The 24,872-nt window shown below is 38.6% G+C and overlaps 3 protein-coding genes and 1 long non-coding RNA gene across 5 annotated transcripts; 1 reads left to right on the top strand and 3 right to left on the bottom strand.

The window, feature by feature from the left end:
* Nucleotides 1-564: 564 nt before the first annotated feature.
* On the bottom strand, nt 565-9,230 carry LOC135645746 (probable E3 ubiquitin-protein ligase HIP1). Its single transcript, XM_065164411.1, has 6 exons — nt 9,047-9,230; nt 3,824-5,623; nt 2,064-2,114; nt 1,202-1,279; nt 982-1,125; nt 565-898 (listed from the first exon to the last, which is right to left on the bottom strand). Exons 2-6 carry the CDS (start codon nt 5,579-5,581, stop codon nt 767-769), a joined length of 2,163 nt encoding a protein of 720 aa, XP_065020483.1. The 5' UTR covers nt 5,582-5,623; nt 9,047-9,230; the 3' UTR covers nt 565-766.
* Nucleotides 9,231-13,852: 4,622 nt separating this feature from the next.
* Nucleotides 13,853-14,544, top strand: LOC108953551 (uncharacterized). Its single transcript, XR_010498719.1, has 2 exons — nt 13,853-14,222; nt 14,379-14,544. It is a non-coding gene; the product is annotated as an uncharacterized LOC108953551 (long non-coding RNA).
* Nucleotides 14,545-14,627: 83 nt separating this feature from the next.
* LOC103994670 (uncharacterized) lies at nt 14,628-19,912 on the bottom strand. Of its 2 annotated transcripts, XM_009415075.3 has the most exons (6): nt 19,475-19,912; nt 19,245-19,377; nt 18,104-18,207; nt 17,040-17,184; nt 16,814-16,954; nt 14,904-16,696 (listed from the first exon to the last, which is right to left on the bottom strand). In XM_009415075.3, the coding sequence occupies exons 1-6, from the start codon at nt 19,513-19,515 to the stop codon at nt 15,248-15,250; spliced, it is 2,013 nt and encodes a 670-aa protein (XP_009413350.1). In that variant the 5' UTR covers nt 19,516-19,912; the 3' UTR covers nt 14,904-15,247. The 2 variants fall into 2 exon arrangements, with proteins under 2 accessions (XP_065019587.1, XP_009413350.1); XM_065163515.1 differs by lacking the exon at nt 19,475-19,912 and having other exon boundaries at nt 14,628-16,696; nt 18,104-18,226; nt 19,245-19,378.
* A 3,024-nt stretch (nt 19,913-22,936) lies between these two features.
* Nucleotides 22,937-23,719, bottom strand: LOC135644397 (dirigent protein 11-like). The gene has a single exon (XM_065161931.1). The coding sequence runs from the start codon at nt 23,675-23,677 to the stop codon at nt 23,150-23,152; it is 528 nt and encodes a 175-aa protein (XP_065018003.1). The 5' UTR covers nt 23,678-23,719; the 3' UTR covers nt 22,937-23,149.
* Nucleotides 23,720-24,872: the final 1,153 nt, after the last annotated feature.

The following is a 24,872-nucleotide window of genomic DNA, read 5'->3' as shown; positions in this document are numbered from 1 at the left end:
TGCTTAAGCTAAAGTTGATAGTAGTACACTCATCAGACCCTTATAAGTCAATCTTAATCTTGCCCACTTTCGATGTGGGACTAATCAGGGACGTTACAATCACCCCCACTTAAAGGCTTGACGTCCTCGTCAAGCCCCAACATAACCCAGATCAAGCCCTAGTATAGTGCATGTGAGGCATAGCCCAGTGGTGGCTCCACACCGTGACGAGTCTGATGAGCCAACTGGCCAAATAACTCCATTTTGATCCTGCAACCACGGACTAAAATGCTTAAGCGGGAGTTAACGTAGTACACTCATCAGGCCCTTATAAGCTAATCATACACATTGCCCACTTCCGATGTGGGACTAATGGGATGTTACACTGCCTGTTCAAAATGTTCCACGAAACTCAAAAGATCAGCCTATTAATAGAGTCCATGGCCAAGCCCAATCCAAGCACTGTGGACATGGATACAACATTTCCACGTAAGAGAAGATATCAGTGGTAGTGCCCTATGAATCATCCACCCCAACCCCCTCTGCCACAGAAAACTTCAGACCATGCTTTACAAGTACCACCACTAGCTTTTTAACAGTTGACTGTTGTTTATTCAACCAAAAGGAGGGCAGTTCAGTCAACAGACTCCCATTTGAGCCAACAGCAAAATTTGATAGTCGACAGCTCGAAAAATTAAGACATAAACCATGGATTTCAATACATACAATTATCCTACACCATCTGCATGGTCAAATTTGCTGTGTGTGAAATGTGCCACACCCCTCTTCATGTAACTAGGGCTGTATTCTTGCATATGGGACACAGATTCTTGTGCATTAGCCATTGCTTGATACAAACAGTGTGGAAATCATGCCCACAAGCCAAGGTGCCGAGGTCCTCACCTTCCACATATTCCTCCTGAGAAAAAGCAACCGAAATATAATACGCCGTCAGCTGGGAAAAAAATCAACAGGTATGATGAGATTAAACGGAACAAATACCTGACAGATACAGCATGGTTCATGTTCCATAGATACTCCAAGTGTACCCAATGAATGCTTCTGCTGTTTAAGGTGCTTCAAAATTGTTTCTTCACTCAATCCGGTGCAAACATCTCCTATCCGTTCTTCCAATGCCAGGAGTTCCTTCAATGAAAATTGCATTTGGGTTCAGCAAGTTGTCCGTCTGTTAAAATTCCTACAACATATTGGAAGTTCATACCTCATATGACATGTTATCAACATCAAGACGCATGTCCCTGTGCCTGTCATGCATATCGCTGCCCGCCAAAATGAGAGTCTGATTAAGGACAAAGACATCCTGGCCAGTTAAAACCAAACATATCGAACCCCACAAAATGAGACTTATGGTACCATTTGTGGAGTCCTTGAATAGATCAATGATGTATTGTCAACATTATTGTAATATCAACAAGTTGTACAAATAGATTTGCTCAAGGATTAGACAATCAAAGAGCAATAAGAAGAGGCTAAAACAAAAAATTGAAGATATGGATTTCATTTGATCAATATGGTAATTCCATTTTACAAAGAGAACATATGTGACTTTGGAACTCTCGACCTACCAGCTGGCCTTCTAAGTTTTGACAAGCTTAAAATCAAGTTTGCAGCAGGTTAAAAGAATCTTTATAATTCCTCCAGGTAGCCATACAGAGTGGCAGAGTGCTCTGCAGATGTATCCCTAAACCTATAATATTGCAGAGTGGCAGAGCACACGTTTTGGCAGTGCTGGAGGTGAGGATGATGCCGATCGATGGATTGAGGATGGAAGCATACGATCAATGGCAGGAACTAACAACCTGCTTCCAGCAATAGTTGAGCTAATCTATCAGAAACAATTATTTGTTGTGTCGTTTCAAAGTACCGTATGATTTTGACTACCAACTTTTATGTTTACAAAGTATGGTGAAAAAAAATAATTGGGCTCTAAACTCCAGTGTGGTCTATGTACTCTGATCCTGCACAAGCCAGACCATAGGAATCTTTACCCTTACTAGCATCTCCCTCTCTTTTAAATACCTTGCTATTTCTGATTATGTAGAAGAAATTGCCCAAAAACTGACCTCAAACCGAAGACCATCGCCACGGCGCAGGGATTCCAATGCATGACGAATCTGGTGCAAAGGGAAAATGTAAGCACACAATGAAAACTTGGAATAATTCCATGGAGATAAATTCATCAGTAACTATACACATACAATATTCCAACTAAACAAACATTTCCGTCCAATCTGAGATGGTAAGCAGCTAGGTACCTTACATTATAGATTTATCTTTACATAAAAGATAGGAATCATAAGTTTATAATATGCAGTAAAAAGAAATAATTTTCAGACTCAATATCAGATGAAGTAAATCTCCACAGAAGAGGGAAATCTTTTACCACATTGAAACAAGAAAATTAAACAAGAACATCCACCAAGGAACTGCTATTTCAATGAAGTGGCTGCTGTTCTTTTAGGGTGTCGAAGTGGCTGCTGTTCTTTTAGGGTGTCAAGCTACCTAAGAATGAAGTAATCAACAAGCTATAAATTAAAGTTGATGATTAGTACTTATGCTCCGGAGACAGGACTTCCCAACAGAACATAGGAATCTTTTATGCTCTGATGAGGAGAGCAATATCTCTTTATATTGGATAGGGTAATATAATGTATTCTTATTTTGGAAAAAGAAACCATGATTCAGTATAGGTAAATCTTATGCAGAATGTAGATGAGAATGGTTAGACCTTGTAACAGGAATGAGAAGAAAAAGAAAAGAATGGACTGATGGTGAAAAGAAAATTTCAATTTGTCTACTCAAAAGATTGACCATATAAAAGATTATGCTTCAGAAACCCAAGAGGAACTTCTGATGACAGTTTATACATCATCTTTCTGTCTTTCACCTTATCAACTTGATGTTCTTTGACAGTGAAATATGTGAATAATGGTTTATTTTCATCAAATACTCCAAAGGAAATATAATTATTATAGATGAAAGACCCTAAATCATCATTGACAATTCAAAATGGCATATAAATTTCAACCCAGAGAAGACAAATGACAAGTCGCCAGAATTTGTCCAGGGTTGTCAAGTATTACAATGAACAGTTTTTGGAGATATTGGCAACTATGTTCACAAAGATAAAGGCTTCCTACTGGACAACACATGGGCAAGAAAATGTGATCTGAATGTAGACTTATCAAAATTAATAATTATCTTTATAATAAGAATTGATTGTTTGACTTCTGCAAACATGTCAATGTATTCATGGTGTATTAGCAAATACAATAGCATCATAACATTGTACTGGGAACAGCATTTTTCAATAATATCGTAACATTATCCAGTCTGTATCCTTCATAACTCTAAATCACTGGCTCCAAATATTTGTTCGACGATCAAAATAATAATGGCACTAGACTAGTTGAAAGAAGAAGATGACATTGCATAGGATAGGTTTGTTCGTTATAAATTTATTACCAACACTATACATGAGATGATCAATGAAGATATTTGTGAGCCAAGACCAAAAGATGGGAAATCCTACCAAGGGTTGCCCTAAACTCTCTCGGACCTTGGTGATGCCTAGGAACACTAATGACCAATGAATCCATTTTAGAATCTTATTATCATAAATTCAACGAATTTATTTTAAAAAGTATAATGTTACCCAGGATACAGAAGATGCACTAAAAAAAATACATGTTCAAATGTACTCAGGAAAGAATAATACATAAATGTTCAAATGTACTCAGCAAAGAATAGTCCACAACAGAAAATATCTTAATTATATGAAAAAATTGGTGAAGGACATGCAGCTGTTAAACTTAACAGATACCTCAGATAACATCCTACTTCTCTCTTCCCCTGCAGCTGTTAAACTCCTCATGGTTAAGGATGCACCCAAAAGACCATCATACCGCCTTCTTATCAGATGAGTTGACCTGATGTGTGGTGGTGTCTGCGGGCCATGCAAACTAGCTCTAATCTGCTGAGCTACCTCCTGTGAACTAAAAGAGTGACCAGAATGTTGCATAGGAAAGTTAGCACGCTGACCTCCAGACTCAAAGCTGCCAGATGATAGCAATGATGCATGAATATTCTCTGGTAAGGGTTGTGGATATTGGGCGGGAGGATTTTGATGAGAAACCCAAGTGGATCCTAATGTAGGATGGAGCCCTGAGTTTGTAACAGCTTGTGAACTAGGAACCATGCTTATATTTCTGCTACCCATACTCCAGTTTGCTTGATCTTGTATCATGTCCCTTATATCTGTTACAGGAACAACATCCAAAATGCTGGTTCCTGGCATATTCCTCAAGTTATTTCCCTCTCTAGCAGCAATCATTCTGTCCTCTGTACTAAAAGAGCCTGATGAAATGCCAATTCTTGAATTGGAAGTTCCATTCCATGGAAAACTGTATGCAATTGGGGGTACTCCGGGAACAATTGGTGGACCAGGTTGGTTTTGTGAACTTGCAGTTGTAAGGAGTGGTGTAGGCCCCAGGGAGTGATTCAGTGAAATGGAATGAGAAGGTGGCCGATTTTGCAACCATGCTTCCAATTGCCCAACTGTATCAACTGAATTCCGCAGAGAGATGTCTTGTGCCTGTGCAGGGTTAGTTCTTATTCGGTGATTTCTTCGTGAACTTTCAGCATTCCCTGCTGCATTTGCAGAGGGATAGCAGTTAGAGGCCGTGCCTCTTATAACATTAGCAAAACCTGCTGGGTACTCTTCAGTGAAATGTGCAGCAGATGGATAACTTGATGTGCTAGAAATATTCAAACCAGTCATAGGATTATAACTACGAGAATGAAGCAAGCTGGTTTCGCTTTGGTGGGAAGAGCTTGCATTTCCGCTTGCTGAAGACTGTCCAGGGAACCCATCGCTATTCTTTCTCTTGCAGGATGAGCGTCGTCCATCCAATGAATTTTCTGGTCTTTCATCATCTTCTCTCAAAAATCCAACACTCTCAGAAACACTGCCACTAGGATTGGATGAACCAATTGAAGATGGAACAGTTTCAGGATCTAAAAAGCGCAACATATAAGGATGATGAGATTGCCTTGGCTCTGAGATTTCATTGCCTATACCATCTTGAAGAGCAGCATGTTCTGAGTTCTGATGTATGTTGTTGGAGTGGGAATTATTTCGGGGAAGGGATTGGATACCATCAATCTGTGTTGTACCATGACTAATGTTAACGTTCTCCAAAGAAAGCACATGGGAAGCTTCAAAACGATTTTCTTCTATTCTAGGCCCACCTTGGGAAGTAATTGTTGCAGATGGTGTCCACCCAGTATCCAATTTATTCTCCTCATGGCCCCCCTGGTTTTGAGCATGTTCACTCGAACTAGATCCACCTGTGTTCCAAATGCTCAATCGAGCACCATCTTGATTAGCCATATTTAAGCATGGCCTATTTGAATTAGCAGAGGATACTATACGATCTGTCATGCTCTGGATCTCTACTGGATTAAAAAGCATGTTATTCCACATGAATTGTTGATTCACGCCAGAGCTGGTTGTATTGGATCCGTGGTCAAATTCAAAGGAATCATGGAAGGGTTCAACAAAACTCCTTTGGCCTTGCATCAAAGCAAGCGTACTTTCTTCTAAATGGCAGCCAAATATGTCCTGATTTAGTAAAAACAAAGGCAGTAAACAATTCCGGTAAATTCAATCGCCACAAGAAACAACAAGAAGAAATCATCCTTTAGTCCCGATGTAAGGAAAAAAGAAGTCATCAAATGGATTATTGACCTTGGAAATTTTAAACATCATTGGCCTAAATGATAAGCATTTGCCGTCATAAACAGATGGTCAAAATTTCCAGTCCATTTTTCCTAAAATCAAAGGATCTATCGTGTACATGGCTTCTTATGTCATCCTTTTCAAATAAAAATTCTCTTTTTTCATGAGTGGTGGGCATCATAAGTTTATACAATTCAGCATCATGTAAATCAATTCATTGCTTGTTTGGAATCAACATCCTAGCAATCAAGAAATGTGATGCTGCATCCACCAGTCATCACACGAAACCCAATTTTGCATCTTTATTGATTTGTGTTGAAATCCAATAGAACCTATTGGAACACAGTATAAGGGTATGCATATCGAACTATGACTTGAACCATAATGCCAATATCTTGGATGACACTTTTATCTTTAACTTATAATACCATTTCATAATAGAATGCCTGTAAAAATCATAATAAGAAAATAACAGGATATGTAGATCAATATTCAAAACTTCACAATTTATAACAAAAAGACTATTTACCTTTCTTCCTCAGTGTACATGATCAATCAGTTCATCTTATTAGGTGTTACTTGTTCTATCTCAATTATCTATGTGATTCAATCGAGTAAATTATCATCATACAAAAACAAACATCAGCTCTAGAAAAAGACTTCTAGTTCAAAAACTGATTGTTTGACAAATATCAAACAATTCAACACAACCCAATTGGTAAATCAAAAGGGTTGTGGAATCTGTCAGCAAAGACTAGACAGTAAAGTGAAAATGCTGCAGATAGAAACTGAGAAGTTGTATTTGCAGAAGGCAGGGCTTCTAGTGCAGAGAAAACAGGAAATCAATGAATCATCAAAACATAATTCTCATTAACAGGTAGTGAAAAATGTAACATATACTTCCTAACCAAGACAATTAAATAGCCAGAATAGCCACAAGGAACAATCAGCCACAACTAATGATTAGAAAGAAAACACAAACCAACTATAGTAATTGAAGGCCATCAATGGTCAACACCTTATAACTAAAGCAAAATTCATAGTGTCTTATATCAAAAATTATATTTAACAAACATACACAAAAGGAACAATACATTCCTATAGAAGATCTGCTAAGCTTGAAAACTGAAATTCCATTAGGACTCAAACTAATTTTGAGAGCCAGAAAATAAAAAATGGATACTTTTGGAATATCTTTTTTAACATAGAAAAGAGATGTTCAGTGCATGAAGCGTCCAATATGGAGGAATCATATGACAATTATTATTAAAAAGATACATGCATATTAAACAATGTAATAATATACATTTTCCACCCTCCGACAACAAGATGAATATAAAAATGACCTATTGAGCTATTCAATGGCTACAGTTGTGAACAACAGAAAAGAGAATATATATATATATATATATATATATATATATATATATATATATATATATATATAATTTTGGAGACTGCAACAGGTATCGTAAATGACCAGCCTTTAGAAAACTATACAACACCAAGTGGGGTTAAAACAAAAGTCAACAGTAAAAAATGATTGGTATAAGAGTCCAGGTGATAACATTTACAAAGTGAATGATCCAAGCAGGATCTTCCTCGAATTACTATATCAAAAGCACCTAAAAGGTATCTGAAAAAACAAACATGGCACAACCTCAGAAGTTCCTTGAGATGTGAAGAGAATTTGAAAAGAAAGAAAGGTAAGATTCGACATATGAAGATGTACACACAGGTACGGCTCAAACTATAAGCCAAAAATCATTAAAAGACCAAGTTCAACAATGAATGAGATGGTTGTTATGAAAAATCACATGCATAAAATGGTAGTAACTCTTAAAAACCAACAAGATCCAGTGAATAAAACACTCTTACACTTTAAAGGAAAGAGGTGCTAACATGAAAAAGATGAGTCAACTTGTCCTAAAACCTGAACTTCATGCCAATTTTCACAAATAAATATATTCTAAAGGTAAGGAACTGTCATTTAGAACTACAAGATATCCACCAAATTTCGTTAAAGTAACAAGAGAGCATATCTAACTTCAGAGGGACAGACAAAAGGTAACCAAGCCAATCTCTCTCTGGTTAAATTCAACTATTGTCCTTTGGCATGCACAAACTCCTAACAATCATTCAATGGTGATACTACCCTTGCACTTAATCCTCCAGAGGAGTTCATGCTACTAACAATGCACAACTTGCTATGAAGCAAATGCATGGAGGGTATACAAGATATTTACTCTTTGTATGTTCTAATCAACTTCACTTGATAAAAACATCACTTAGATATCTCTTTTACATGATGTAATCAACTTCAATTGATAAAAACATGATTTAGATATATGTGTGTTACCCTATCTAACTTGTGTGTCGAGATAGCAAATTTTATTCATTGTGTCAACTACTTTCATCATATATATCTTCATCGCTCATACAAGATTTGACCATTTCTTTACCTTAGATGTCAGCTGTCCAATGCCACCCTCCTCTTTCTGGGCTTGGGACAGGAAAAAATAAACAAAATACGCAAATCTTAAGCAGCTTAATGTCAACAAAAGATCCACATAACCAACTCCAAATAGTTGTACAAAATTATGTTTCTCAATCGCTTCTCCACCAGCTTTGAATTACAAAATGTATCAGAAAGCTATAAGACATAAAAGGTAATGCCTGTACGGGCTTCTTCAGCAATGCTTTTACAGTTCTCGTTTCCATTCTTTTATGCCCAAGACTAACGATATGAGGGTTGAATTTTTGTCACCTTTAAAATTAATACAGAAAAACAAACGACGAATTTACTCAGATCAGATTCCTCAGAACGAAAAATGAAAGAGGTCGCACACTACAATCAAAGCCTAAATTACGACTGATTCACTACAATCACGAAAAGAGATGAAATCTTTCGAACAAAATGGGACCAAGAAATACGCTAAAAGCTTCTTCTCAAGTCAAACTCCACGTTCTATTCAAATTAAACCAAGAGACCTACAAATGAGAAGACCAAACAGAAACATCCAGCAAACCACAATAAAAACGCGAAACCGAAGAAAAAGGTAGCAAATTCGACATTGAAAATGCATGATCAGACAATGATGTCGTCCATCCGAACAAAAGGCCCAAGACAGGCAGATCTATCCAAGAAAACTCCACGCATAAACAGAGAGACAAAAAAAGAAGGGATAATCACCAAGAACAAATGCTCGAAACAACTTGCAAGAAACAAAACAATCTACAGCGACGAAGCCCAGACTATAAGAGTAAACTTTGTGATGGGACTCGATTCGATTCACAAGAACATACCTAATTGAGATCCTTCAATCCAAGATGATCGAAAGAACAGGGATCGTCCCCTTTCTAGAAGTCAAGAAACCGCCTTCACTCCCCTCTCTCGTTCCATCAACCCGTCGATCAAGGGAAGATCGGAAGCAGGAGTCTGCTTCGTTGGATAGGGTCAGGGGAGATGGACGATCAATGGAGAGAGAGAGATGGGGGAATACTTTGTGGGGGAAATTTGCCACTTTTATCACTAAATACCTGCTTTTATTCCAACTAATTACTCGTTAATTACGGGGTGGGCGCCATACTCACGGGCTGCACTCGGCTGTCTGCTCGAGGCAGCGTTTTCCAATTCCTGAATTACTATTGGCTGTTCTTCTGGGGTCAGTCCGATCATAAAATCGCAACCTCATTCCGCCCTTTTGCACCTGCCTGCTGTGTCGCCATAACGTGTCGGCTAAATACACGGCGACCAGCACCGGATCCCGCAACTAGTTGATTGACAAGAAAGGTAGACGAACAGGTAGGATGAAGGGAGGTGAGACTTGATTCCGTGCGCTCCCCACAGGGTTATGGTCACCTCGCCGGCCTCTTAATTGGTCGAGAACCCATGAATCACGGGGGTCCTGCGGGACCCGTTAACAAGACAAATCACGACGTGGTACCAGTCTGGTTCGTGGGACATCTTGACCGTCTTCGTTGCACACTGCCTCCCTCTCCATACGAGGGTCCCTTCTTCTCCCACCTTCACATTATGTGTAGTATCAGAGAAGGATTCGTCTCCACATGTATTCCAGGAGAAGAAAAAGAGTCTGAAGCAAACACCTGTGTTTTGAAACTTTCACCATTCCAAAGCAGAGACTCTTGTGATGCCAATAATGCTCCACACAGAAGTAAGAAGTTATTACTGGCAATCAGGAAACCAACAGTATGTTTGCTGCTGCTGCTGCTGCTGCTGCTGTTGGTGTTGCTGTGGTATGTGGATCAGTGCCGTAAGTAATTAAAACGCTGCCAAAGGAGGCATTGGTGGAAGAACATGAGCCTTTGGAAGGCGTGGGGAGTTGTGGGTTTGAGTTAATGGTGGTTTGCATCCTTTTTTAATATTCTGCATGACCCATGCAAGCTGTGCCAGAGATTTTGACAGGCTTCAGCTTTAAGGGAAGCTGCCCACCGGCGGACGGTGCACGTTACTCTCTCCAAACCATCACTGTTATATATATACATATATAAATAAAGATAAGAATAAAACTCTATGCATGCTGGCCTTTCTCCCTCCCCCTCCTCGGCGGCGTTCAACCAACTCTCTTTACTGCACATATACTTATTTTCTCTGTGCTGGATTGTGAACAGAAGAATACCCACCGCACTAGCTTTATGCTTTGCGTCAGACTCTGGGAATACATAGAGGAGGAATACTTTCCATTCCCATGGGGAAGGATGGTCATTGCTACGGTTCTACTTCTTAGATCATTCGTTTGTTTCTCTTTTTACTGTATTGTCCAAGATGACATGGAGAAAGTACAGTACAGTCATGGTTGGAAGATGGGGTGGGTAGGAGTTAGGGTGATGATATGTTACTGTGGAGAAAAGTGTACAGTGCAATGGAGTAATATCTCCTTGGGTGTTTGCTGTGAAATCTTTTATTCCTTATCTGTTATTATTTTTATCCGATCGATATGCTATTCTTATTTGATCAATACTCTGCTTCTATCCGATCAGCATATTAGATGGTACCTAAGATTGGTAATGTAAAATAAGAAAATGTTAACTCGACCTCGCAAACTATTATTTCATAACTCTCGGGTTAAATGCACCAACCCATGCCAATTAATATTTAATATTTCTCAGCAGTCATTGTGGTCTCAACTCCACGATTGCATATCGAATCTTTCATATTGTTACTAAATTAAGTATTGGATTAGCTTAGTTTCGTAGACATTAGATTAATTTTTGAAATGTCTCGGGCCAAATCCTCTCATATTTTTGACATATTTTAACCTATGAAGTGATCATTGGCTTGCTTGCTCAAAGCTCATCTACGTAGGACAATCAAATTTTGACTTAATAGATTAAACTTTGAATGAGAACGTTTAAAATAAATCTCGTGTTGGACTCTCGAGAGTGAACTAGGAAGATCCTACTTTATTCATTTAGTGTCACATACATTCAGAATAAAAAAAATTCATCCTCATATATGCCCATCCTCAAAAATGCCTTTTGGGTCGCAAAAGCATAAAATAGTAACATTAATATCCTTAGAACAGATGAAATTATTTTAGGTATTTAACTTGATTAGTAATAAAGATTATAATTAAGTTTAAGTATCTAGGGATGACAATGGGATGGAGTGGGGAGTGCTTCCGTGTCCCCATCCTTATCTTCTCATGTGAGAAGCTCGTGAGTTCTTCGTATTCTCATAATTAATTAATTTTATTTAAAAAATAAAATTATCATCAAAGTTGATTAACAATGATAAAATTTATAAATAATAACAATAATATTTTTAAAGTTTATACATTATAATAATATTCAAATATAAATACAGCCAAATATATCCATAATCAAATAAATATAAATATATCCAAATAAATCTATAAACTAATATTTTTATTAATATTCTTTTCCAATTTTCATTCTTCCATATCTATGCAAGATGGATCGTACATAAATTAAAAAATATATAAAGTGTCTGACAATAAAAATTTAAACATAAATAATATTATTAAAATTAAATTATATATCAATCACGTTGCATTCATCTTTATCTTCTTGAAAGGATGTGAAGCATTTCGAATATTCAATTAAATATTAATTTATTACATAAGTAAGAATACTGGAGAATTAATATTGAATAAATAAAGTAAAGTATTTTCACTCAAATTAAATTTTGTACCATATATTTTATTCCATAATTGGTCTTGAACTTTTGATGAAAATTTTATTTATTTATATTTTTAAATATATTAAAAATTAAACAAGATTGATTTAGTAGTTACTGTTAAGATGTTAGAATTATAAGTATTAGATTCAATTATGTATTTTTATTTTACATCATTATTAATATATATAATATAATAATATAATAATATAATAATACAAATGAAAAAAAAAAACTAGTGTAAAGTTCTTTCTATAACGAATGCGGATAATAGAAGATGTCCCGTCCACGTATATTCCGCATCCCCATGTTATTGGAAGTGGAGAGTGAATCCTTGCAAATATCTATACTCGGTGTGGATAATTCATCTCTTGAAGGGGCTAATTACATATTTGTCCCCTATTCTTAGTTGTCTTTAGTATTCCGATCCCTACACTTAAAAAAAATTATATTAACATGCTTATAATTAAGAAAGTAAAATATTTATATTTATTTATCCTAACGACATTAGTCTTATCGACAAATACACCAAAAGCAAAGGGTAAAAGGATAATTTTAACATTTGATGAGAGATTTAGTAGTGGTGGATGGTGGCACTACTAGCGTCGACGCAATTATCTGACCACCTTGAACGACGATAATGTTCTCTCTCACCATGATGTCACCTACCTCCATGAGGACCGCATTGATTATGTTGGCATCGTTGCCTCTTTGCCCCCCAAAGGAACAAAAGGTCAAGTCCTCAAGACATGCTATCGACTCAATGCTTATGTCTCTTTCTAGGCTCTACTTATGTGCTGACACGGCCTACCTTGCCGCTGACCGATGCCCTCGTCCTCCCGGTGACAATTGACATGAGAACGACGACGAGAAGGAGACTCAATAGTGGTGATGGTCGAGACACTCTCGGAAGGCGGATCCTTAGTCTTATCTACCCAAAGCACAACGTCATAGAATCATCCCAATGGGTCAACGATGCCACTCACCTCCATAAGTCATCGCACGATTATCAAATTGACTAGGTTCTAAATTATATGAACGCTAGCATAGCATTACTAGTGGGAATCAACGGTGAAGAAGCAATTGAGGAAGAGGGATAAAGGTGGGATGGGACATGCTTCAAGGGTATGCTTGTAGCGCTTAGTAGTTCCATAACTCTTGGATGATGTGGTTGAGTTGGTACTTCCACTCACCTCCACCACGACAGTGTGCTTCAGGTAGATAAGGTCGAGGAGTTACCTTCCAAGAGTGTCATAACTATCATCATTCTCGAGTCTCCTTTTCATTGTTGTCCTCATGTCGACTACCATTGGGGGGATAAGGTCATCAAGCAACAACGAGGTAGGCTACGCCAATGCATAAGAGAAGCCTAGAAGGAGATGCAAGTGTTGAGCCGATAGCATGTCTCGAGGATTTGACATTTCATTCCTTTCTAGGGCAAAAAGGTAATAATACCGATGTGGGTGACACAATCCTTATGGAGGCAAGTGTCATCATGATCAGAGCAGACCTTATTATCGTCGGACGCGATCAAACAATTACATCGACATCGACACCAGTAGTATCATTCTCCAGTATAGCCGATGCTATTGTCCGCCGTCACCAAGTCTACCATCGAACGTTAATATTATTTTTTTTATTTTTTATTTTTATATTTTTATCGATAAAATTGATTTCATCCGAATAAATAAATCTAATTATTTTACTTTTGTATCTATAAGAATGTTAATATAATTTTTTAAATTATAAAGGTAACTAGTTATGATTAGCCCTATTGGAATGACGTGAAATGATTTCATCCGAATAAATAAATCTAATTATTTTACTTTTGTATCTATAAGAATGTTAATATAATTTTTTAAATTATAAAGGTAACTAGTTATGATTAGCCCTATTGGAATGACGTGAAATGTATGTGATTCATTCGAATCGGATCGGACGCGTGCCCAACTGGCCAGCTACATCGACTATCTCTCGTCGGATAGTGGAAGACCGGATCAAGAGACATCGGTTGAGAGGAGAGGCGGCGGCGGTTCTTCCTTGGGTGAGCAAATTTCTTGCCCGCCGCCTCTCTCGCCGTCCGTCGAGATCGACATTTCTTTGCTTTGATCCGGCCAGCGATGATGGCCCCCTCTCACGCCCATTGCCTATCACCGTCGCGGCCTCCGCCGAGCCTTGGGAGCGTCAGCCTCGGCCGTTGCGGGGGGGCTCCTCGGGCCTCCTTCGTTGCTTCTTGTTCGGAGCTGCCGTGGAGGAAATGGTGTATTGCCTCCTTCCTTGCCTCTGTAGCAGCTGCCTTCGCATCCATGAGGATGCTAATAGGTGACATTCAAATCATTTGTGATTCTTCTATTTGCCACTTTTGCAATCCTTCATTATGAAATCCATGTAGTGCCATGATTTAATTGTCCAAGAGGTAGATCAAGAGCTGCTTTTGTAGTCCCAAGTATATTTGGTTGATCTTGGTGTATCTATCAGGCCGTATATCACCAAATCTTCAATAGATACTCTATTTAATGAGAAGATATGACCAGATAAGAGGATCTGCAATGGGTATAAGAGGCTCATGATCCCGAGATTTACACCCACAGCTGCAATGGAATTCAAAAGCTTAGTTCTAATATCAGTTGTCTTTGGAAGTCTATTCAGTTTGCATCAGTGTTGAGTTAAATCAGACTTCCACAACTAAAGATTGTTATGTTGAAGAACGTTGAAAGTTGGGTAAGATTAGTACAACGTTGAAAGTTGGGTAAGATTAAGATTATTAATGCTTAACAAGGATTTGATGGGTGAAGTATTGTTAATCTTAGCTTAAGCACTTTTGAGTCCAAAATAAATCATGTTCATGCTTCTATTACTGTGGCTCCATGCTTAACAATATGAAGACGTTGAATCGCTTGGCCCCTTAATATGGATGCATGTGTATGGTGACCAGTTCAACTTGTGCTGCGCCACTGCAGCTTTCCTTCACCAACCTAGAAAAGAGCACCAGAAAATGGGAATTCAGTAGTCGATGACCTTTAAGAAAGGCTTTACGCATCACCGGATATAGACGAATATAGAGAAAGCAAGACACCGGATTTATTCATCTGTATCCAATTCGAAAGAACAAAATGATCAAATGGGTTACGAGTAATATCATGAAATTTTCATCATGAAGCAAGCTGTTGTCGTCTCATATTCACAGATGATGCGAGTGAAAAGAAAAACCTACTGTGTTGCACATCAAACAAGCTGTCGAATGTGAGAAAGATGAAGTGAGGTCAGGAAGAGATTGTGGTTTTATAGTGGAGGAGAAGAAAGAAAAATGGGAGCAGACTGAAGGAAGAGCACTTCCATGGGGGATCTTAAGTTTTCTTCTTTGTGGCAGCAAGACGTGCAGCCAGCTGATCAAATTCTGGCAGCTTTGGATGCACTCGACCGACCTTAGGATTCGATGGATCAGGCTGCATCGAAGTGGACCGAGCAGGTGCCTTGACTTCGGCTGGACTAACTGGTTCTGATGGCACTGAGATGGCCCTTTCTGGAGGAGGCACTGCTCTTCTCTGGATCAGTTGAATTTTGCTGTTCTCAGGACGCTCAAATCTATCTAGATCGACATGATTTGCTGTCCTTCTTTCCTTGATGGGATCTCTAGCTCTCCCTTTCCTGCTGTAGTGCAGCAAGAGCTTCTCCACAGCCATTTCTTCCTCATCATACTGACAATCGTTCATAGCAGCAGTATGCCTACTGGTATGTCGTCTTAGTTCATTGGATGATCGAAGCAAGAGCTTACTGTAATCTATAGCATTATCCATTTCATCACCGATTCGCGATCTTGACTCTCTAATCGCAATCTTTTCTTCCACAAAGTTTTCATCGTTGGTACCAGCGCTCCGTTTGTCCCTATGTCTTCTCTGGTCGCCAGGGGTAAAACTTACGGTCTTCTCATCATCGATCGTACCCTCCTTGATCTCAGTAACTGGTGGCCTCTGGGATTTCCTCCTCATGCAAACCGGCTTCGGCTTCTCATCACGAGAAACTCCTTGGGTACCATTAGACTTGCCATCATCTACACCAATGTTTTGAAGTGTTTGCTCTCCGTTGGTTGAGAAATCAATGACCCCAGGCTTTACATAAGGCGGAATCACATAGCGTCCTCTCCCATTGTTGTTCACTGGTCCGACTGATGGCTTTTCTACGACACTACGATCCGATGCTTCATGCCTTTGCGACCTATTATGCTTTCGGACATCACCAATTTTTCCTTCCACATGGTGCCCATTCTCGATCCAGTTCAATTTAGTGCATGGAGGAACTGTACCATCTCCTCTTGTTTCTTCCACATGAAATCGACTATCAATCGACTTGGCGTATGGAGGAGCCACATTCGCAAGTCTCACATTCTGAGATTTCACTGAGCCAACTTCATGCTTCTCAATACTATGATGCTGCTCCTTTTGCACCTTTTCTGTCCTACTCTGGAGATAATCAACTTTAATCTCATCATTTTTACGTATTCCATCATGATTTCTCTTATGTTTAACAAATGGCCGAACTGCATTATCAGTTTGATACAATTCAGTATTCTCTGTACTTGTTGGTTTCTCCACCTGATCATGCGATTGCCTATTTATAGTAGTTGGAATCACATGAATGTCTTTCTGCTCCACTTCCCCTCCTTGTTTTCCAACAGCACTTACAGGATTAGAGCCATATTTTCTCTTGGATGGACTCTCCTCTTTTGTTGGGGCCTTCGCAGAGGAAGAAGCTCCATTATCTACATCATGTGAAGCAGCAACTTCCTTAGGTCGAGTCTGCAGGAACAAGAAAAGTTTCTTCAAAGCAAGTCCTTCAAACAAAATCATTCGATGTGAAAAAGCAATCAAATTCTTAAACTACAGTAGCAAATCAGCTGTTTCTGTGGAACTTACAGATTTAGGTTTGGGGGCATTGTGTGATTGGAGACAGGATGTCTTAGGATCCCATCTTAAGGTGAACTCTTCTGCAATATTTTGCAGTAGCTGCAGCTTCTTTTTCTTTGAAAATGACTTTTCCTGAATTTTCTCAACAAACTGGACAGAAAATTGTGCTTATCGAGAATAGAAAACAATTGAAAGATTGGTTTTAATTGGAAAAAAGTGGCAAAAGGATTGGCACCTCTGCTTTTACAGATGACTCCATATGACTCCCATATCGTTCTACAAAAGCATGCCTGAGATCACACAACTCTGGTAAATCTGGAAATCTTGCTGCAGCAAAAATTAGAGTTGATATTGCTTCCATGGCTTCCTGAGGACATTCCCTGTTAATCAAAACAAATGAAATATGCATCACCATGGCATTACCAATAAACTAATAAAAGGGGGAAAAGATAGCAGATTAAAATCTTCAATTTAGAAGCATCATTAGCCTTTTTATCATGATTCTTTAGTCCAACTTGGTCTCTGGTATGAGAAAATCAACGGCAGCACATGATATTATTGACATGAATAACTTACAAGACAAATACGCTAACGACACATGGTTTACCAGTAAAAGCGTCGATGCGACCGATTACACTCAAGAATTTGTTTATCAGAACGTTAAAGGAAGGTTCCATCAGTAATCCTATGACAGTGTGGAAGTTACTACACATTCTCTCATTTACAAGACAATATAACATTATCAGAAGGTGAAACTGACAGAGCATAGCAAATCCAGAAAACTAAGAGGACGAATCATAAATAGGATATCTGAAAACAAAATGTACTCGATGGATCTGATTAGGGATACAGATTAAGAATACATACTCATTACTTTCTTCTCAAGTTTTGCTTGGATTTATATATATATTAGGATGACTCGGATTATATTTCAGGCTTATGCTCAGGTAGGTGTCAGTTCAGGCAGTGGATTATAAATGCCATTTTTGGCACACAAGTTCTGAAGATTCTTATATTGTTTAAAGCTTAAACAACTAATATAAAGATTAGTTGACTGGCAAAGTGACCTTACAAAATCCTGAACCTATCAACTTGCGTCGCAACACGAAGCAAATCAATTTACTAAAATCTCGAGGACTCTGAACGTGTGAATATACCGGTAAAAGTACATGGTAAAGGAATTTGTGTAATTCATATGGTTAGATAAATTTTATGAGATGCATTTATATGAGTTTCAAAATGGCAGATAACAATCTTTGCAGAGTTTGTTTTAATTATATACAAGAAATTTGTGGATACCTCTGCTTTCGTAGGCTCGGAAGCTGACTCAAGATATATTGGCAGAATTGCTCAATCATGTCATAGCAGGATGCATGATTCATCTCAACAATAAGTGCATCAATCTATTCCAGAGAAACAAAACTATGCAAAAGTGAGTTAGAGACATGATAGAATTGTATATGAAATATAGAAAATTAGTAGTATATATTCTAGCAGAATCACCTAGTCAGCCGATGAATCACAATGCAAAAATCAGAAAAAAAACAGAGAATCATGAATTGAAATAGTCGAAACCTTTTTGATTTTCAACCTAAGGCTAGTGAGCAAAATGACACCAAACAAACTGATCTGGATGATCGAGCATGGACATCATTTTATCAAAAAAAGTTCGCGTCGAGAATTGATGCCGACCGATTTCAGTTGTTCAGTAATCAAGCTGGAAGCCAAATTTTCACAGAACAGGTTAAGCAAGCTCAACCAGTAGGTTGGCAGGTAGGATGACCTACCTTCATTAAATCTTAGCTCCACACTAATAAGGTCAAAACATAAAGTTCCCTATCATCATCTGCAAGTTGCAATCTGGTCTCTACCAGAAATCTAGGAACATCCATTGTGGTATTTGCTGGACACAATGATTAAGAAAAACCCTAGCTGAAATGGTCATCCTTTCCCACAGTTCTTGCTACCAGCATTTAATTCCATAGAAGGAAGCCAAAATCTGAGAAATGGTATGCGTCTGCAACAAAATTCACAGCATGTTCCTGTCTTCTTCCTATTGCACATCCAGGCCACAAATGATGAAGACAATCAAAAGAATTCAAAGACAGATCACAAGGCACTAATAAATATGTGTGCATTCCATCAGTCACAGTATTGGCATAATATTTTCAAGAACCCACCAAGAACATAGCAACGGAAAAGAAAGTAAACCAAGTAAAAGATAGCAAATGAGTCCCTTGTTTTCTCTCGAAGACTTGTGCAATCCAAGAATCACAATCATGACATGATCTTCCAAGGAAACTTCAAGAATGAATGGACAAGAAAGAAGGGAGAACCCAAACCATATAACGGAGAAAAGAAGGGAAGTCGAAAAAGAATTGCTTCTTTTTTGACATTTTCTTGAACGAGAAATCGAATAAAGCCGAGAGAGAGATGGTACCCTTCCGAACGCAATGGCTTCATGGCCGGCGGCGATGAGGCCGGCGACGTCCCTCTTGAGGCACCTCACCACGGCCTGCTTCTTGTTCCGGATCGGCCCCATCCTCGCCTTGATGAATCTCACCGCGTGCTTGCTGCCACCCCAATCAACCCCCATCAGAACGACCCTTAAGAACACCCGCAAGAACAACCAAGAACCGAACCACATGATTAAAGAAAGGAAATTGTTACCATTTGTTGGAGAATTTGCCACCCAGCAAGCTGCACAACATCTCTCCTTCCCCTCCCGATGCCTCCCTCTTCTACCGTCTATCTTCCTCGGCCCCGCGTCAACAGGAACCGAAGGGGGAATGCTGTGCGCGACACCAGACTAGAGAACAAAAGGAAGTCGGGATCACGGAGACAAGACGGCACGCACAAAGGTATTAAATGTGGCGGTGAGCTGAAGGAGATGGGACGGCAAGAGGCGGAAGCTAAAGCTAACTCTTTGGGATACTGCCTCGAGACATGTAAACTTATCAGAGAAGCATCAAATGAGCAGCAGAGGGATCCTTCTCCTCCTCTTTGAACAAATTCTTCTGCCGTTGACAGATGCCTTACTGGTCGATAAACTACATGAAGACAGACGGGTGGCTAAAACCCAAAAGTGGTGGCGGATTGCGGGCGAGTGGGTAGTTTACCTCCCCAGGTTTGACAGAGCGTTTACCAATCGCAATCCAAGTAAGTGGGACAGCAGGATCTTTGGCATCTACCAAGGATTATTGTTCTAACTGATGGAGACGTTGCTGATGCCAATCATGTTCTCCGTGGAACCCGGCGAACTGCTTGAGGCGTTTACTGGCCATCACGACTTTGAACGTGGGATGCAGAAAGAAGCGAGAGAGAGAGAGAGAGAGCAATTAGCAACTCAAGTCATTAACCATGGCCAAGGATCACGCCTCTACTGCAACAGAGGAGTTCCATAATGGAAGCTGCTGCAGTTGTAGGATAAGCTTTTTGACGTTGACAAACAATTCACAGGTGCAATTCACTCCGAAACAACTCGGGACAGATGGGGTCAATATCTACGTATGGATTCTGGATCTAAGTGGACAGGCCTGACTTGATTTGTTTGGCATGCTTCTAATTAGAGGGACAGAAACTTGACCTTAAACAACTCAAGCAAACATAATTTTGACAAGATATTGGATTGAATCAGCATTGGAACTGAAGCTGGTTCTTATCATCTTAACTCTAAATGGGATGCTTGTGAGACTGTGGAGTGCTCCAATGGATTGAAGGAAAGGGAGTTGGATCCACCCATGTTGCCTACCATTCAACTAAAGACTTCCGAGTGAAGCAACTGCCTTTGATGCAATTGTGGAGATGCCCCTTTCAAGTCATCGAAAGCTCATTATCTTGCTGCAGGAGAGCATGTCAGCAGCAGCACATGATTAGTGACCAGAATGGCTGGAAGCATGAGGAATAAATAGTAAACATCATAATTAGCACCCAGAAAATTGATTTCACGGTTCATGGCTAAATGAAAGGGATGATTTAGACACTCACTCAACATCTCTTTTAACAAATTGTCTTTGGTCATTATGGAAGCATCGTAACAATAGTAAACATCATAATTAGCACCTTCAACCCTCTACTATGAGCACCCAACCTAACTAATGATGTTTCATTATCCAACCAGAAATAAGAAGGAATCCAAATTCATTGTACGAACATTTGATGATCTAAAGAAATCCTTTTGTTTTTTTCAAATAACAGATAAACTAAAGTATCCCTTATCAAGATGTATGTCCTCATTCTTCCTTTATCTAATTAAGTGATGACCACATAAGCAATTTTACAATTATTTAGATGACTTGACAAATTCAAATGAAAATAATTAATGAAGTTTATTTTTCTAACATGATTTTTTTTTTCAAAAACAAATTTCATGGGCCATTTGGGATAATATATATTTATGTAGGTTTAATGGGCCATTTATGAATAGCTGGAGCCTCATAATTGTAGCTTGTTTGACACACAAAGATCACCATGTCATTGTCCATGATGTGATAGGCCATATCAAACTATGCAATTTGACTACTGCTCGATTTAAGATTGCAGTAATTTAGACGTGAGCGACTCCACAGGTTTGACACAGGGAGACGCATGACTATTTTGTTTTACTATGAATGCATCATGTAATAACTCACAAATCAGAGCTCTGACGCATGTATGACATGTATATATTTTGCTGCCACCGGTTTTGAAGTGATGGATACAGGTAATTACATATTACACCTGTAATTAGGTATTTTTAATATTTTAATCTTTATACTTTTAAGAATTATATTGAGATATTTATGTTTACAAAAGTAAAACATTAAGATATCTCTCTATATAGGGTTAAAAAGATAATTTAACATGATTAAAAATAAAAAAAAATTGTTAGAGCAATGAAGTTAAATATTTTATTTTTTAAATATAAGGATCTCAATATAATTCTTGAAAGTATAAAGATCAGAATATTAAAGATAGTTAATTATAAAAAAATAATATATAATTAGCTATGATGGAAATCCACATAGATACACATGTTTAGTTCTTCATTCATTCTTTTTGCTAATAAAAAAAAAGACATTCTAAGATTTATTTATTCATGCCTATTGATGGCGATGGCATTCTTGGAGTTCGTCAATGGAGTTAACAAGAAGAAAAATACAAACTGTGCATGTAAAATGAATGATTGGTTGGAAAATAAATGTAATTAATTGTTTTCAAGGTCTTGGAATGTGTGAAGCCATCTACATAGCTATAAGATAATTGTAACATAATTAAATATAGTATGGATGGAGAAACAACCCTTCCAAGTAATTTATTTTTTTCTTTCTTTTTCCTCTACATCTGAAATTTATAGTCGCATGTATGGGTGCAGATATTTTGATTAAGGATTAACATATGCATCGGAAAAGTTCTTATTTAAGGACTAAGTCGATGCCTGATGATGCACCAATCTTTCTTTCCACCAGGCACCTTCGTATCCAATGCAGTGTTTGTTCTTCGTTTCCAATCTCCGACGATGAGTTACGTGCCATAACTTGTTTTTCCATCAACATAAATAGTGATACAGGGATATCCCTTTGATCCCATATCGTGTCGTGACACTTGGTTGTCACGTTACCCACGAAAGCGAATTCATTGATTAGCGCCCACCCAAGTTGGAAGACGATGTCGCCGTGAAGAGTGCGCGAGCTGCTCGAGTGCTTTTTCTGGGGGGGGCATCATCTAAGCTTTTTATTTCTTCCTACTCTCTCTAAAAACCGAGTACTAATTGCAGGGGAAAACAAAGACAAAAGAAACAAAAGTTCAAGTTGGTCGTGTGGATAGCTTCTTCAGCAAGAGAGAAGTTCGCACGGCCACTGACGTTGAGATTAAGAAGATAGAGACGAAGATTAAGAAGATAGCATGCAGCGCAGCTCCAGTAGTGGCAGATATATCGTCCGGCTACGATCGCCATCATTTGCGTTTAAAGCGAATCAAACGTGTAGATAGATATAGGCTAACACTTGGTAGAACTACGATTGATGGCTAAGTCCATGGGCTTGTGATCCTTTACGCAAGCTTTGTTTGCCTCGTTTCTTCATGTCTCCCCACCATATCCCACTTATCCTACTTCCTTAATCTGATCAAGCGTGCTTATATATCACTCTGGTGTTGGAGGAAACGACCCAAACGCTTCTTATTAGTGCTTATAAATCAAAGATAAAAAACCAGATGCTCTTACATGGACACGAACCTAAAACTTATCGTGGAACAACCACGAGGATGTCTTGATAGAGACGACAAGAAGGACTTATTACGACACACAAAAAGTAGTAAACCACACGAGGAGAGACCGCCGGGGCAGCAGCGGTAGGAGGCAGCTCATCAGTAGTGATAGATGTAAGCATCGTACTCCATCACAAGCTCGAGTTCGGTCGTTCCAGTTGACCTGATGAGCTTGCTCAGGGTGTAGCCCCGCGCCATTCGGAACATGCCGGTACCCCCGACGATGCCCCGCTCCATCGTCTCCGTCAGCACCGCCCTGCCTAAGATGGAGAAGCCGCTCCCGTTGTACTCTCCGGCGGTGAACACGAAGTTTAACGCCGAGAGATAGGCCGTGCTCTCCTGGCCCGCCTGCACCGCGAGCTCCTGCGCCCTCCCGATGAGCTTGGAGCTCGACTCGGGCCCTTCCCTGAGAATGTTGTCGCCAACTCCGATGCTCCCGAAGGAGGAGTTACCGGGAGGGCTGACGACGGTGATGGTGGTCGCGTTCGGGCCACCGTAGTAGTCGTAAAAGTAGAAGTGGAGGTGGGTCATCTTCTCTTTGGGTTCATCACTGCTGCTTCCAATGGCAACAGTGGCCAAGATGACGAGGGGAAGGAGGAGAAGAGGAGAGAATGGAGATGAGGCCATGGAGAAGCTTCTTGCAGGAAGTGAAGAGGCTAATGGAGGATGGGCTGCAGAGGGATGAGGAGCTCATGAGCATTTTATAGATAGACGTAGAAGTATGTAGAACAGTTCAAGGCAACGCGGAATTCTTGATTCAAAGCATGGCATTGACATTAACTTGTTAGACTAAAATATTTGACAAGTCAAAGATACCCGTTTGAACCAACTTCTTTACGAGTGAAAAAAATATATTAGAGTTTATCTTTTCGAATAAACCTTTTTTTAGTGATTATACACAAAAACCTAAAATATTAGTCTGATAATAATATTTCAAATTCACTTATCAAAAATTAAGATTTGAAATATCATTCAAAATATTTTGAGAATGTGAGCTAGTTTAGCTAATAAAAATGTTTATGGTACAATCTTGAGTTCCAATCTTATCTTATCTTGTGTAAAAAAAAAAAAAGTTATGATACTCTAAACATTATTAGCATAACTATTTTAATGATCAAATGACAACTAATCAAGAGTGGTTAACTGCAAAGGTATACATGCAAGTAAGTTTTTGGAAATTTGCTACGATACATGTAAACTTAAGTTGAGAAGGATAAGTAGGAAATTTACCAACTTTGAACTACGTACGTAATGCATATTTTTGTCTTCTTTTCTACCATTTAACATAACGTATTATGTATTACGTATTTTTCATTTAATATCCATAAAAAAATAAATTAATCACCAATAATCATGGTTTACCTTAGCTAGTTTTTGGAATTTAAAATATCTAAACCATCCTTCATATTATCACTAGGATGAAGTTTTAATGGTTATTATTGTCATATTAAACTTATATGTTCTAACGATCAAATCAGATACAACAAATGCAAATTAGTTGCATAAACATGCATTCAAGTTTCTTGTGTTTTGTAAGGACAAACATTTAAATACGCTATGTTACATACATATACATAAACATAAAAATATAATCTACTGAAAACTTGCAATGGTTGGTTGCATCACTGGGGAATTTGATTAACCAAAGCCATATGTTTAATATATTTCTAATTGGTTGGTTTGACTAATAAGTTTTAAGAAGGTGATAGATAGAAGCATCAACTGCATTTATTCTAATTGGTAGTTGCTGTATAAGATTATTTCAGACAATTATTTTATTCCTCTAATGTTACTATCAACGTATAAGTGAGTCAGTCAAATG

Source organism: Musa acuminata, chromosome BXJ3-8 (genome assembly GCF_036884655.1).
Source record: "Musa acuminata AAA Group cultivar baxijiao chromosome BXJ3-8, Cavendish_Baxijiao_AAA, whole genome shotgun sequence".
In the NCBI taxonomy this organism is placed as follows: Eukaryota; Viridiplantae; Streptophyta; class Magnoliopsida; order Zingiberales; family Musaceae; genus Musa; species Musa acuminata.
Note: the sequence above shows the minus strand (reverse complement) of the source record. Positions and strands in the feature narration are given on the sequence as shown.

Bases quoted from the DNA above. Each gene is read 5' to 3' on its own strand.
- LOC103994670 (XM_009415075.3), bottom strand. From the start codon at position 19,515: ATGTTGTGCAGCTTGCTGGGTGGCAAATTCTCCAACAAATG. The intron at 19,378-19,474 runs GTAACAATTTCC...TTGGGGTGGCAG, and splicing joins GGCAAATTCTCCAACAAATG to CAAGCACGCGGTGAGATTCA. The intron at 18,208-19,244 runs GTACCATCTCTC...TCTCTGGAATAG, and splicing joins AAGCCATTGCGTTCGGAAGG to ATTGATGCACTTATTGTTGA.
- LOC135644397 (XM_065161931.1), bottom strand. From the start codon at position 23,677: ATGGCCTCATCTCCATTCTCTCCTCTTCTCCTCCTTCCCCTCGTCATC.
- LOC135645746 (XM_065164411.1), bottom strand. From the start codon at position 5,581: ATGCAAGGCCAAAGGAGTTTTGTTGAACCCTTCCATGATTCCTTTGAA. The intron at 1,280-2,063 runs GTCAGTTTTTGG...GTCCTTAATCAG, and splicing joins GCGATGGTCTTCGGTTTGAG to ACTCTCATTTTGGCGGGCAG. The intron at 1,126-1,201 runs GTATGAACTTCC...TTTTCATTGAAG, and splicing joins TTGATAACATGTCATATGAG to GAACTCCTGGCATTGGAAGA.